The sequence below is a fragment of the Haplochromis burtoni genome, unplaced genomic scaffold, assembly GCF_018398535.1.
Source record: "Haplochromis burtoni strain Fernald_Lab_line unplaced genomic scaffold, NCSU_Asbu1 Contig_106, whole genome shotgun sequence".
Classification (NCBI taxonomy): domain Eukaryota; kingdom Metazoa; phylum Chordata; class Actinopteri; order Cichliformes; family Cichlidae; genus Haplochromis; species Haplochromis burtoni.
Window position 1 is genome coordinate 148,467 of NW_024582467.1, and position 14,285 is coordinate 162,751.

Here is a 14,285-nt window from a genome sequence, read left to right on the forward strand (position 1 = left end):
GTAAGTGGGTGGAGTTATCAGTCTTGTGTATCTGCTCTGTCTGTAAGCGTGTGTGTGTGCATTGTTTGTGCACCGTCTAAGTCAGCCAGTGTCAGCTTTAGTAGAGTCCAGACCAGCTTAATTCACTTATTGAGCTCTGTCTGCAAGCTGTCTGCTGACCGGAGATACTGATACAGTGTGCGAGTGTCATTTGTGCTCGTGTGTGTGTGTGCCTATGTGTGTGTCACAAATAATAATAATGATAATAATATACCTGTGGGTTCACATCTCAAATAGACAGATGACAAGAGACAGACAGCGAGGCGGGCGGAGACACCAGCAAATAGATAAACAGACATAAATAGACAGACAGATAAAACATGGAGGCAGGCAGGGAGACAGACGGACAAACAGAGGCACAAAGAGACAGGCTGGAAGACAGACACTGTGGGGTTTGTTAAAGTTTGTTATGTAGCCTGTGATTTTTCATGGAAGGTGTACATACAGTGTGAAGGGTGGACAGAATGACAGGAAACCTCACGGTAGACCATAACAACACGACAAACTAGGACTGAATCAACACCGTTAGCACACCGTCAACCGTTAAACTGTGAAACGTGTAGACTGGTTTACAGCATATCAATATAAATACGAACATTTAAAAAAAAAAACCCAACACGTGATAGTTTCCTGCAATACCGATGATGTTGCCTATTAACCTGAGGTGGAATGAAGGCTATGTCTCTTTTGTGCAAACTGAGCCCAAATGCTCTTTTTTTTGCTAACATTTGAGTGATTATAGCATCATATTTTTTAGCACTGATTTAGGCCACATTCATTCATAACACACACATTTACTGCTTACTTTTGAACCTATTTTTAACAACCTTTCACACACTTACAGGGAAATTCAGGGGATTCAAGGGAAATTTGGGGTTATGTATCGTGCCCAAGGACACTTTGACACTTTGTGGAATAGAGCCAGTGTCCTTCCAGATGGTCAAGCTGCACAAACTCCTAAGATACATTCATTCAGGTGAGCCCTACATACCAAATCATATCATAGAATGGAGACAAGTCCTGTGAAAAAGTATTTGCCCTCTTTCTGATTTTTTTCTTGCATATTTGTCACACATGTTTCAGATCATCAAAACATTCAATATCATATACAGATAATTCACATGATTAACTGATTATCCACATTTTCTAAGAAACTAATTTACATTTCATCAGCCACACCATGCTCAGATTAATGTTAGACCTTTTGAATAAATAACTCACTTAAATATAACCTGTCTGACAAAATGAAGTATACTATCAGATCAAAAAGCAACACATCATGCTGTGATGTAAAGAAACAGATGAGAAACAAAGCCATCCATCGGTCTGGAAAAACATTATAGAGCATTTTATAAGGCTTTGGGACTCCAGTGAACCACGATGAGAGCCATTATCCACAAATGGAGTAAACAGTGGGACAGTGGAACAGTGGTGAACCGAGTTGCTGGCCGACCAAAATTACTCTAAGAGCGCATCAACAACTCACCCAGGAGGTCACAAAGGAATCTAAAGAAAACATCCAAAGAGCTGCAGGCCTCAGTTGTCTCAGTCATGAGTTCATGAGTCAACAATAAGAAAGAGAGTGGGCAAGAATGGCATCCATGAGTTCCAAGGCAAAAAACTCTTTTGGGAAAATATTTAGTGGACTGAAAAGACAAAAGTCGAATCTTTTGGAAGGTTTGAGACCCGTTACATCTTGTGTAAAACTAACACAGCGTTTTAGGTCATACAAACAGTCAAACATGGCGGAGGTAGTGTAATGGTCTGGGGCTGCTTTGCTTCTGGCAACTTGCTGTAATTGATGCAATCACAAATTCTGATGTCTAACCATCAGTTTCAGAGTCATTACCAGTTGCTGCAAACATTTGATTACAGTTCTTGCAGGCAAGGGTGGCACAACAATTTATTAAGTTTAGAGGGCAGTTACTTTTTCACACAGGCACTTTTAGATACCGTTTTTTTTTTCTCTGAATAAATGAACTGATCATTTAAAAACTGCGTTATGTATTTACTTGTGTTTAATATCAAAATGTGTTAGACTAACATGTTCAGATCATCAAAGAAAGATACAAAAATAAGAGATTAAGAATCACAGCATTATACATGCTCTACAACTATCTAGGAACATGAAAGTCGTGCATTGCGAACAGTAGAACCTCTTGGAGTCTGTTTTAGGATGATGCATGATGATATTTTTCATCCAAATTTCATGTTGTCACATTTAGCTGAATACAGTTTGAGTGATAAACAAAAATAAGCTATTTCCAAAAACAGAAACATGATATTAACAGATTTTCTGTTTTTTCCCCTGTTTGTTTTCAGTAATTAATTTGCCCTGTGGTACACAGCAAGATAATGAAATCAGAGGAATTTCCATGTACTTTACATTGTGTCAGCTGGGATACTGAAGCGTCATTACTCAGATGTGAAGCTATCAACCAATGCATAGTGTTTATAAAACAAAACCTCCCTCCACTCCTAGCATCATGTAGCAAATTCCTTTTTAAAAATATATATTAGTCTTACTGCTGTATTAGCAGCATTTTTAAATTAGACATCTCCTTTGTGTGAATCTTTTTTGTGAATATTTCTAAAGGGAGCCCTGGTTCAAGGGATCCTTATGCTTAGTATTCATCTACAATCCAAGGTTGCATTTATTTCCTCCCATGCTGATATTGTTATGTTGTGGAAATGATGCTGACCAGGTGAACTGTAGATAAATCACTGCTGGCAATAGCAAACAGGGAATAACAACTTACCCCAAACATAATGTAATCAATTGGAGTGTTTCACTACACTACACCATATAGAACATGAACAATAGATTTGAGATTAAAGATCCACATCGAACAGTACAGTTTGTATACAAAGGGCTACTGTATCTAGAAAGTTCATCAGCTGTAAAGCATTGGCCGAAAGTCGGTAGTTTCACCTCGAGGATTATTGTTTCCTTTAAGATTCACAGTGCTGGAGTGCAGAGCACACACAAAAAATGATGTGTCACCTTTCTGCGACTGACAGGTCTCACTGTTTAATTTATATATTTTATAAGATAAAAAAAAAATATGTCTCTGTAAGCAGCATATATAGGATAAACTGTGGATGGTTGTTTTTCTCAGTCTGGCTCGTTTCATCTGTCACAGCAGCACATCAAGCGCTGGTGACGTAGTCCCTCTGCAAACCACTTCATTTCTAAAAGAAAATGGGACCGTGACTGACCGTGAACCAAAAGATGGGCAGCTTAGCCGAGTGTGTGCAGGCTAGAGAATATTAGTGCTGGAAAATCCATTTCCTGCAAGTGTTGCAGTCTCGAACAATATGCCCTAAATGCTCCGCATCCTCAAGTAAACCTAATAACTCTGACACACAGCTAACTGTGAAAAATATTATGCCTCTTTCATCACTTGCAAGTGAACAAATGGTAATTGCAGCAAATACATTCCTCCCAGCACCTATAATTTTGTAAACACCCAAACAGCTGCAAGTTCTCAGAGTTGCCTTCCTCCACATCTCTCTTTTTTACATCCAACTGAAGAGAGAAAAATAATGAGAGAAGAATGTTGCAGCAATGCGACAATTTCACATATTTAGTTCAGGTAATCAGGCTGCATTATTGATAATCTTTGTGTTTTTATTTAATTAGGAGAATTTGTACTGTTGATTTTTAACCTAAAATGACCCTGTTTGCCTATTATTGGCTTTATAGATTTCATTTAATCTTTATGTCTTACTCTATAGAGGTATAGACTTCGGAATATCTTCATGAGGAATGTCTATGCATGCTGGTTAGTCAACCACAAGATTAAAACCACTGACTAGAGGATAATAACATCGATCACCTCATTACAATGCAATGTCCTGCTGGGAAATCTTGGGAAATAATAGGACTGAAAGCTATATTCTCTTGGGTGAAAGTCCAGCATTTAACTTACGCCATTGCACCTTCCTCCTCTGGACTTTGCTTCTTATCACAATTTACTAACTTGAAACCTGACACTTCAATGTGTAGATTTATGAGTAACCAACACACGTGGAGCTCTTTGGCATTGATTCTCCAAGCCTTTGAACTCTGCTACAGTAACGAACACCATTTTTCCAAATGATATTTCCTCATTTGGTGTTTTGTTGATGATGGAAAACACATTAGTCTAATGTCTTCCTTAAGTCTTCAATGCAATTCTAGTGACTGTTTCTAGGATACGATTCACATCATTTTCAAACTTATCAAATATGTGACCCTCGTACCCTATCGATATGATTACTGTCATCCTAGAAGACACTAGAAGAAATGTATCATCATATGATGAACGTGATCACTCAGAACATCTTTGTATTGATTTGTGTTGACCTTTTCCTCTAAGAAGACCCAAACCATGTCGCCCCAACATCAACTATCTGTACATATAAAGTAAAACTGATGACTGCTTTTGCCCAATAAAATAACTTGTATATATTAAACATTGATTATTTCAGTGTTTACTCTTACTTTTTTATATTATTTTCTTTCTCTCTTTCTCAAGTGCAAATGGCCCGTGGATGATATGTATAAAATCCAATATAACATTATACAATTTTGGGGGGGCATAATACTGATATACAGTGGGCTGTGTCATCAGATAAAACCGCCATGCATTATGTGAAAAAAATCAATCGTTAATGGATTTTAAAAAAAGAGGAGAAGAATATTTGTTTTTGGCGAATCTTGTAAGTTGAAGATCTGACTGGTTGTGATACTTAATCACATTGATACGAAAATCATTTTTAAAAAATCTAATGCTGCCATAAAACAGTTGTACTTATTGATTTGTAACATCAGCCACAATAGTCTAACACACACAAGCTGTGTAACTGTTAAAGGGACAACAGTTTTAAACAAACTATCTAAATTTCTGCTTCAGATCTCTTGGTATATATATATAAAGTATATAAATTCAAGAACTGTAACAAGGACCTAATATAAACTCATTTCCCACTTTATTAGGTACACCTGTTCAACTTCTTGATAGTGAAAATATCTAATGAGCCAATCACATGGGAGCACCTGAGCAATTCAGGACATGAAATGTGATTTAAGTGACATTAAGTGTAGGCGGTCGGACTATTTCAACAATGGCTGATCCACTGGATTTTCACACACAAACAGCTTTAGGGATTAAAGAAAACAGACCAGATAGAGAAACTCTACAGTGAGCGGCAGTTGTCTCGGTGGAAACACCTTGCTGATGTCAGAAGTCAGAGGAAAATAGCCAGACAGCATTTACCTGAGAGAGGCAACAGCAACTCGAATAACCAGTTACAAGCAAGATATGCAGAAGAGCATCTCTGAATACATGACAACCTTGATACTGATGGCTTTCAGCAAGAGAAGACCACAACAGGTGCCACTGATGTGGGCTAAACAAAGGTAACTGAGGCTACAGTTCACACAGGCTCACCAAAATTGGTCAGTAGACTGGGAAATGCTGCTTCATAGGAGGAGTCTGGATTTATGTTGCAACATCTGGATGGTAGGGTAAAAACTTGGCATAACCAGCATGAAAACCTAAAGCCATCCTGCCTTTTATCAGCAGTCCATGCTGGTGATGGTGTAATGGTTTGTGGGATACTTGCTGCACGTACCTCCCTTTGAGCCTCTTAGTACCAACTGAGCATCGTTTGAACTCTACAGCCTGCCTGAATGTTGTTGCTGACACTGTCCGTTCCTTCAAGATCACAGTGTGTCCATCTTTTCCAACAAGATGTAATGCACCATGTCACAAAGCTTAAGTAATCTCACACTGGTTTCTTGAACAGCACAATGAGTTCACTGTATTTCAGTGGCCTCCAGAGTAATGGGGCTCAGTCCAATAGTGCACCTTTGGGATGTGGTGGAATGGGAGATTCTCATTATTATTATACAGTTCCAAATCTGCAGCAACTGTATTACGCAATAATGAAAACGTGGACTAAAATATCTCAGCGATGTTTCCAGCACCTTTGTGAATCTATGTCATTAAATTTTAAAGTAGTTCTGAAAGCTAGCAGTGTGTGCCTAATAAAGTGTCTGTTGTGTGTAATGTTGTTGAATACGAATATATTTAAAAAGTAGATCAAAACGTATATTTCAACACACATAAAGTTGTTCAAACTTCTGGTTTCTTCTCTTGAGTGTGTGCTTTCCCTCTCGCTCTCTACCACAGAGAGCTAATTACTGTAAACTCAGCTTTTTTATTTTTGTTTTTGCTTTTTTTTTTAGCACCACTTGGTCAAAAGATGCTTTGATACATTTTCTCTGCTCATCACAGAGGAAAGAAAAACCCGGGCTTTATGGTTTGATGTTCTGCTTGCTTGTCTTGTTTGCCTACATGTTCTACTGCTGTGCGGTGTGTGGGCCAGACCATCAGGTCAGCTGCAGACGCTTTGGCCCAGTGTTTCATCCATAAAACTAAACCTTTGGGGGCCCTTGTTCCATATGCATCTTTGCTTCGTGCCACTCAACATTCCCACCAGCGTACTGTTCACTAATCCACTCACACATTCTCGGTACTGATGAAACTGACTTCCAGAGCTCACGGTCGTCTTTGTGTTGGTATTTTTATGTTAATTTCATGTTTTTTGTTAAAATAAATTAGTATTTACTGGCCTTCACCCTGTGTCTCTGTCTCTTGTCATGACTTCTGAGCTGAGGTCTTGGCAATTTGCATATATTAAGAACATTATTATCCATATTAATCACATTATAATAGTGGGTTACCAAACAACGGGCTTTGCCTAGTGCTACTCTGTCACCATGTCCACTCCGAGTAAAAAAAAAAGAAGCTAATCCTGTCATAATGTAACTGTGAATTCTTCCATGAAATGAATCAGAAGTGCTGCAATTTTTAGTCATAGTGGTCATGAGGATGGATACGGTTCTGTGTTAGTGGGATTTTGTAGACCACAGCGAGTGTTCTGCCGTGTGTCTGAAATCAGACTCGACTGCTTGTTGTGGCACTGGGATGTAATAAATCCATGACCTTGGTCTGGAAGGTTTAAGGTGTTCTGTGGCAGGATAAACCAGACCTCTTGGTGCCTTGTTAAGGTGGCATGACTCACCTGCCTGTGGTGATGGTCGTAGGAGTTGATGTGGTTGTCAAACTGTTGGTGTCTCAGATACTGCTTATCGCAGAGCTCACAGTAAAACCTCGAGTCCCCCTCCTCCTACCGAGAGACAAAGGTGAGAAGGAAATCAGACAAGGAGAAAGGAGTGAAAGTCTTAATATGAAAATATCATTTCTTATATTGTGTCTGTGTGGTGACCTTGGGAGTTATTGCTCCATTAACAAGACATATGGCTCTTTATTCTCAGTTTATGATGATTTTTTATTAGAAAAATATTCATTTTTTAAATGGTACTTTTTGAAGCATGAAGCATATTATTTTCTTTATTTCATGTGCAAAAGGATTCTGGTTAGTGAAAAGGGAGTACAGTGTGAAAAAAAAGGAGGAAAAACAAAGATGAAGCTGTATCACACAAAGTTTCTTTCCAGATTAATTTTCAGCAAACTATCACAGTTTTATCTCTTTAAAAGTTTGGCTATAGCTTCCTCCTATACACACTTTTTCCTTTGGACTTTTGAAAATGAAAGATTTTAAGAACAGACTTAAATCATTCTTTTTAATAAAGCTTGTAATTAGGGCCAAATCAAACTCAGACTCTCTGTGATACACAGACCAGCACCCTCCTCTATTATAGGCGTTTGTACACCATCTCTGCATGTCATAAAACTGTGTCTTCTCTGTCCCAGGCCAGTGTGTGTTCTGTTTCCCTGTGCCTGTTTTTTTTTTCTTCTCACCCCCGAGCTGGTCAGGACAGATGTTTGCCCTGCTTGTTCTGCAGAGGTTTTGTTCTGTTAAAATGGAGTTTTCCTCTCCCTCTGTGTAGTACTTGGTCACTGGGAGCCATCTAATTGAAAACCTACTGGGTTTCCATACTGGTTGTCTGTTTCTCTGTGTTGGCCCTGTAACAGGCTGGTGACCTGTGCAGGGTGTACCCTGTCTCTCGCCCTATCATAGCTGGGATACACTCCAGCAGCCCATTACCCTGAATTGGATAATCAGAATAGAATAGATGGATGAAGTGAAATGAACTAACTGAATGCATTGACTGGATATTGAAACCTTGACTCTTCAGTATGTCCTTTGACATCATGGTATCTTGAACCCTGGCAGGAAGGTGAGGGTGAAAGACGAAGGACCCCCCCAGGTTTATACAGTAGCAGCCTGTCACTGACAAGAGTAGAAACCCTACCTACCCTATCATACCTTGCTTTATCATCTATTTTAGACGGACCATAAGTTTCTAAATGAATATCATGGTATAATGCACAAGACTTGCAACCAGTGACTGAGACTGTAAACTCTTCTTAAACTGTTACTCAAGTCATAGTCTGAGTGAAAAGTGAAGTCATATTCTCAAGGTCTTCTTTACAATTGGACTTCTTTTGTGCAACAAGAGAAGTCACCCGAGTGCTGGTCATTAGAGATAATGCAGATCAGAGATCTTTTCGATTTGTCTATGTGTGCTGACTGTAATGAATTTTAGGTAATGGTTTTTCTGTGTAAACACTCTGCTTATTACAGAATAAGAAAAAAGATTTGTAAACCCTCTAATATATATTTTCTACATATCTCCAACAAACATGAACTAAACTTCATCAGATCTGCACACAAGTCCTCAAAGGCGATAAAGAGAACCCAATTAAACAAATGAAATGAAAATATCATTACTGGTGATTGTATTTTTCTGGGGTAGATGACATTTTAAAATACGTAACACTATTCAGATCACAAGGCATGCAGCTTTTAAAAAATGTAGAGTTTGTTCAATTAGATTGAAAATAGTCATTTTCACAATATCCCAACAGAAATGACAAACAATACTTATATTAAAGCACTGTAAAGTATTAACTAGCTAATATGTTTTTTTGTATTCAAATCATCTGATCAAGATGTTAAATACAATGCATAAATGTATGTGAAGGCCCTGAAGGTGTTTTGAGAGAAATAGCTGATTACAAAGACGTAGATTGTTATGCAAAACCAAACAAACTAACAAAGCCTCAGAGTTACACAGAATGTTTTTATTTTCATGTTATTGCACAGGATAAAAAATAAATATATAAACTTTAAGGACCTTCGGGCTACATGATTTAACTGTGGAAAAGCCCAGTTTGCATGATGAACACTTTTAGTGTTGATACCCTTAAGGAATTTGACTTCTGCCAAGTGGAATTTAAAATACAGATGTTTTTCATATTGCCATTTTCACATAAAGAGGACCAGTGATGCTCATTTTCATATCCTTTATGTAATCTTCATGTCTGCTACAGTAGCTTTGATTCTCATTGTTCAAAATCAGGGAGTATTTTGATGTTATTATCTGCACTGATGCAGCCACTTTTAGTTTATGCCCTGTCTGTAGCAAGGTATTTTAGCATCCTTTCCTCTTCCTTTAAGCCAGCCTTGCCCCTTATTAGCACAAGGATTGAATGTGCCTACAGCCAGGGCTGTGTGCTTCAGAGGAGCATATAAGGGATATCCCATCTGTCTGATGTCTTACAGGTCCAAGCTTACAAAAAATGAGCATTTAGCGCAGTCTGAAACCTTTTCGCTCACAGGGATCAAATGCACATACAGTGACTTCAAAATGTGGCAATGTTTAATATGAGCATTCCCAATTCTAACAGTAAATAGTTAACAGAAAATAATAAAATAACGATAAAAGCACTTTAGCTGTGCATTTTGTAAAGTGTAAATGTCTCTTCTGACCATGTCTAAAGCAGATTTACCTCATATTCTCTTTCCTTATCGAAGAAAAAAGAAGAGAAGACAGAAACAAAACTGCATTAAGTCGACTGCTGATTAAATTATTAGTCATAGACTCGAAAAATCAGTTCACAGCCATTTAGATTATGTAAAGAAAAATAAAATCTGACTTATCAGATAAAGACGGAAAAGTACATTTCAAAGTGTGTTTGCATATTTATAAATCATGATTTTGAAAGTTGGCCATAGGAAGCAAGATGAAAACAAAATGTGTTTGTGGAAAATCCCTGTGTGTTGGCTGGAGTGGTAAATTACAGCCATAACCAGTATAGGTTGTAAAATGCGTTTATGGGGATGTGTATTCATCATACTCAAGCTTTTAATTTGTTACCTGTCATATTGTGTGTGCGTGAGTGTTTGTGTGTGTGTGTCTGTGTGTGTTCATTGTTGAGTTTGTCATTTGGAGTGATGCTGTCTCTATTGCTTCCGATGGCTAATGGGCCCTTCAATCACAATTATTGATCAGCAATCTGAGTGTCTGAGTGAACACACACACACACGAGCTGATACACACCCAAATATACACGCACAAAAAAAACACACACAGTTTTGCAAACCCATATGTGATAATTTCTCTTTATACAGAACATACAGAAGTGTGTCTAAAGCCCACGTGCTTTCACAAATGCAATGCAAGATTTTAACACGCACGCACACACGCAGACACACACATTCTCCATTAATGGAAGATTGATTTATCTTTTAAAGCAGGGAAAACTCAATCTGTGACACGACCTTCAGTGGAGGTCTGGGTACTCGGCTGTGTGTGTGTGCGTCACAGATTGCATAAGTTGGAAAATTCCAACTTTTTGTCTCTAAAAATCGAGAAGCTTCCTGAGCACTGTGAGCATTGTGAAGAGGTCTGTGGGAGAGGAGGGGCCGGAGACAGAAAGACAAAGACAGAAAATGTGATAGAGGACAGACAGAGACAAACAGAAAGCCTGTGACAAAAGCAGAGGGGAAACACAGACAACCTCCCTTAATCCCTCAACGTCCCAGAACGGCTGCCATCCTCTGCCATTACCGCAGGGATCTCCTCCTTTACTCAGCATTAGCTCATCAGAGAAGTGATTACCGTAGCTACCATAATTCCATTAACTAACGAATTTATGTTGCATTATTCTATTACACAACGAAACATTACATTTGCATTATTTAATCAAAGACGGCATAGGTTTGCATTATGTCATTAAAGATGTCGTTGGGTTGCATTAAGCCCGCTGAGGATGGGTTTCCATGTCCATTACACATGACTTGCTGGATAGCTTGGAAATTGCTGCTCAGTAAACTCAAATTAAAACACATTACAGTTTAGAAGCTTTTGGTGCACTGCTGTGCAACAAAATAACGATGTTTTCTTGCTGTTCTTTGAAAATCTCATTCCTTTTTTTAAATTTAATTTTATTTTGTTTTTTTACTTCAGTTGTGGGAGAGCTTTGTGGAAGAGTTTGGGAAATTGTCTGACCTGTAGAGTGAATGAATTTTTTAAAACCCTTTGGACAAACTCAGATGCACAGTTGTGAGGAGAAAAAGTAACCTCCCAAATCCACACTACATCTTACAAGCACAGTTTTCAGTGTGAAAAACAATTTCTGAATAGCTGCTTAGTCAGACCACATGTATTTAAAAAAAAACAACTCAGCTAACTGAAGTAGAGGTGAGTCACGACATATCAGTCAATCTCCAAAAGCTGGTAAACAACTGCATTTAAAAATACAGATGTGATGCTGGCTGCTGCATTCCCTGCTTTAATTTCCAGTTTATTTCAGTGCTCAGGTGTTTGGTTCATGAGAGAATGAGCATAACATCTCACTGTTCTGCCTTGTGACCTAAGTGGGTGATTGGTAATTCATCCAACTGTGTCTGTTCAAGCATTACTCAAACATTATTCAGTTGCAGATGAGTTTGAAGAGACTTAAGTAAAAGTAGCTGCAGTAACATTGTCTTGGCTGTTTGACTCTCTATGTCTTTACACACCACTGTGCATTTAAATATTACTTATTATTAATCTCTGGCTCTCTTCCATAACATGTTTTTTGTCCTGTCTTTCTCCCATTATCCCCAAACCGTGGCGAACGATGGTGTCCCTCCATGAGGCTAGTGCCTTCCTGTTAAAAGGGAGTTTTTCCTTCCGACTGTCACCAAGTGCTTGGTCATAAAGGGTCATCTGATTGATGGGGTTGACTGTATTATTGTAGGGTCTTTACCTTACAAAATAAAGTGCCTTGAGTCAACTGTTGTTGTGATTTGATGCCATATGAATACAACTGAGCTGAAACTGAATTGAATAAATCTGTTTTCCCTTCATGAGACACCAGGAAAAGAAGAAAAGAAAAAACAGGGAATTCACTTTCACCAAATTTACTAAATCATATAACTAAATAGCATATTTCCATACTTCTGTGTGGAGCTTACATGCTCTCCCTGGGCTTGCAGGGGTTCTCTCTAGTTGCTCTCACATTTTAATACATGCATATTTGGTTAATTGGTGATTAGTTCACTCGGAATTGGTCACAGGTGTGAATGTGAGCATGAATGGTTGTCTGTCTCCTGTGCTGGCTCTACGATAGACTGGCAACCTGTCTTGTGTACTGGACCCTATCCTAGTGTAGAAGCCTGAATTGGATATGCAGTTAAAAAGATGGATGGAAAAGCAAAAGCAACTCTGATGGACCTTCATCTTATCAACATGCCAATATGAACCTATTGGCTAGTCTGTTGACTTGATTTTCTGGGTACAACTCCCAGTTTTTAGGGATTCTGGTCTAGCCACAATAATACAGCACATGCATTATATCTATACCCAATGATGAATGTCCAATTCTTTCATTTCTAATTCTTTAAAATGAAAATTGATGCTTTCAAGATTGTATTTTGGTACCTGCGTGCAGCCAAAGCATGTTCAAACATGATTGCTCACGAGAAATAACAAAAAAAAACTAGAAGACTTCTGGTACTGAAGATCTTGTCCCTTGGTTACAAATTCTACATATTTATATGATGATATCTGATTATATAGACATTAACAAGAAGTCAATAGGTAAATTATAAATAAGATACAACCGTTAGATGCAGAGCAACATGAGCATCCTCTTGATTTCATGATTCTGGACACTTGACTAATGTTGAAAGGTTGGAATGAAGCTATTAGAAGAAAAGATAACTTTCTCCATAGACCTACAGACAGCTGGTATACATTTGTCTGAATTTGAGTTTCCTTTTTCATATCATGAAACCAAAACAGGGATCATATCTGCTTGCAGATGCAGAATTGTCTGTTATGTCTTGTTACTGTAATTGTCAACATCTGATTAGACCTGAGTGTTTCATCTTGACTCCTCTGCTTTTTTTTACATTACAGTTGAAGAAAATATATGAAAGAAATAGAATATAAAGCATCAAATAGTCCACATTTTGCCCCGCTCAACTCAATATCTTGAAATGTTTTACTTTTGGTGAAACAAAGCTGTCGGCTGTAACTAATTTGATTTTCGATGTCTTGTAACTGGCTTGATAAGTCTGATGTGTGAAGTGAAGCCCCTCTGCAGCTTTTTTCCTGCCTCGCATGCTCACTGAGCTGCTCCTGTAAATGACTTTCTTACTGACAGATTTCTCTTCCTCTGTCTCCCTCAGGGTTATGTTCTTTCTCCAAGCTTGTACTTTCTTAACACTAATGACAAACCACAGTCAGGATGTAGATAGACTCTTTTATCAGGTTTAAGGGAATAAAAAGGAGAATATTGATCATTTTATGCTGCCCATGGTGTGGCTTAATCATCACTTTAATGCACTAAAAATTAGGGACAAGGTCAAAACATTTTTCAAAAAAAAAAAAAAGAGAAAGAAATGAAAGAAAGACGAATTATTGAATATTTTCTGTCAGTGTATGAAGAAAAAGATGAGATCTGTAGGAAATGCTGCGGCATTTGTTCACCTTTATACTGACTGAGCTCTTTAAATGTTCTTTCACTGCTTATAATGAATACCGGCTGATGTGACAACTAGGTGATAAGTAGCCTGGAAGGTTAGCAGCATTCAATAAGAAAAACTGAGTCAACCTTTTAAAGAGCATGCAGCAAGGAAAGATGAAGTCACTGCTCACTACTAGTAAGGCCTCTGTGTAATATCTCAGAGTGCCAAAAGTCAATAAAATATGTAATATAAGTAAATATGAGGTTACTTTATTACCACCGACCAAAGAATGCCACATTTTTTATTGATCATCTTTTCAAAGGGCTACATGGAGCTATTGATTCGTGCGCTGTTATTTTGTGTCTTTATATTAAACGCAGTTATAATTTTCTTTGCATTTGATCCGTTTTATTCATGTGTGGTTTTGGCAGGTTTTTTTCATCATTACATCCCTTCTGGAAAAATAAAGGCTTGCAATAAAAAAGGAA

The 14,285-nt window shown here is 38.0% G+C and overlaps 1 protein-coding gene across 1 annotated transcript in view; it reads right to left on the bottom strand.

Moving 5' to 3' along the window:
• LOC102290703 overlaps positions 1-14,285 on the bottom strand; it is an 80,159-nt gene that overhangs the window by 17,163 nt on the left and 48,711 nt on the right. Inside the window, exon 2 of the mRNA XM_005949670.2 lies at positions 7,114-7,218. Within this exon, the coding sequence (XP_005949732.1) occupies positions 7,114-7,218 (105 nt within the window). The remainder of the gene's footprint in view (positions 1-7,113; positions 7,219-14,285) is intronic.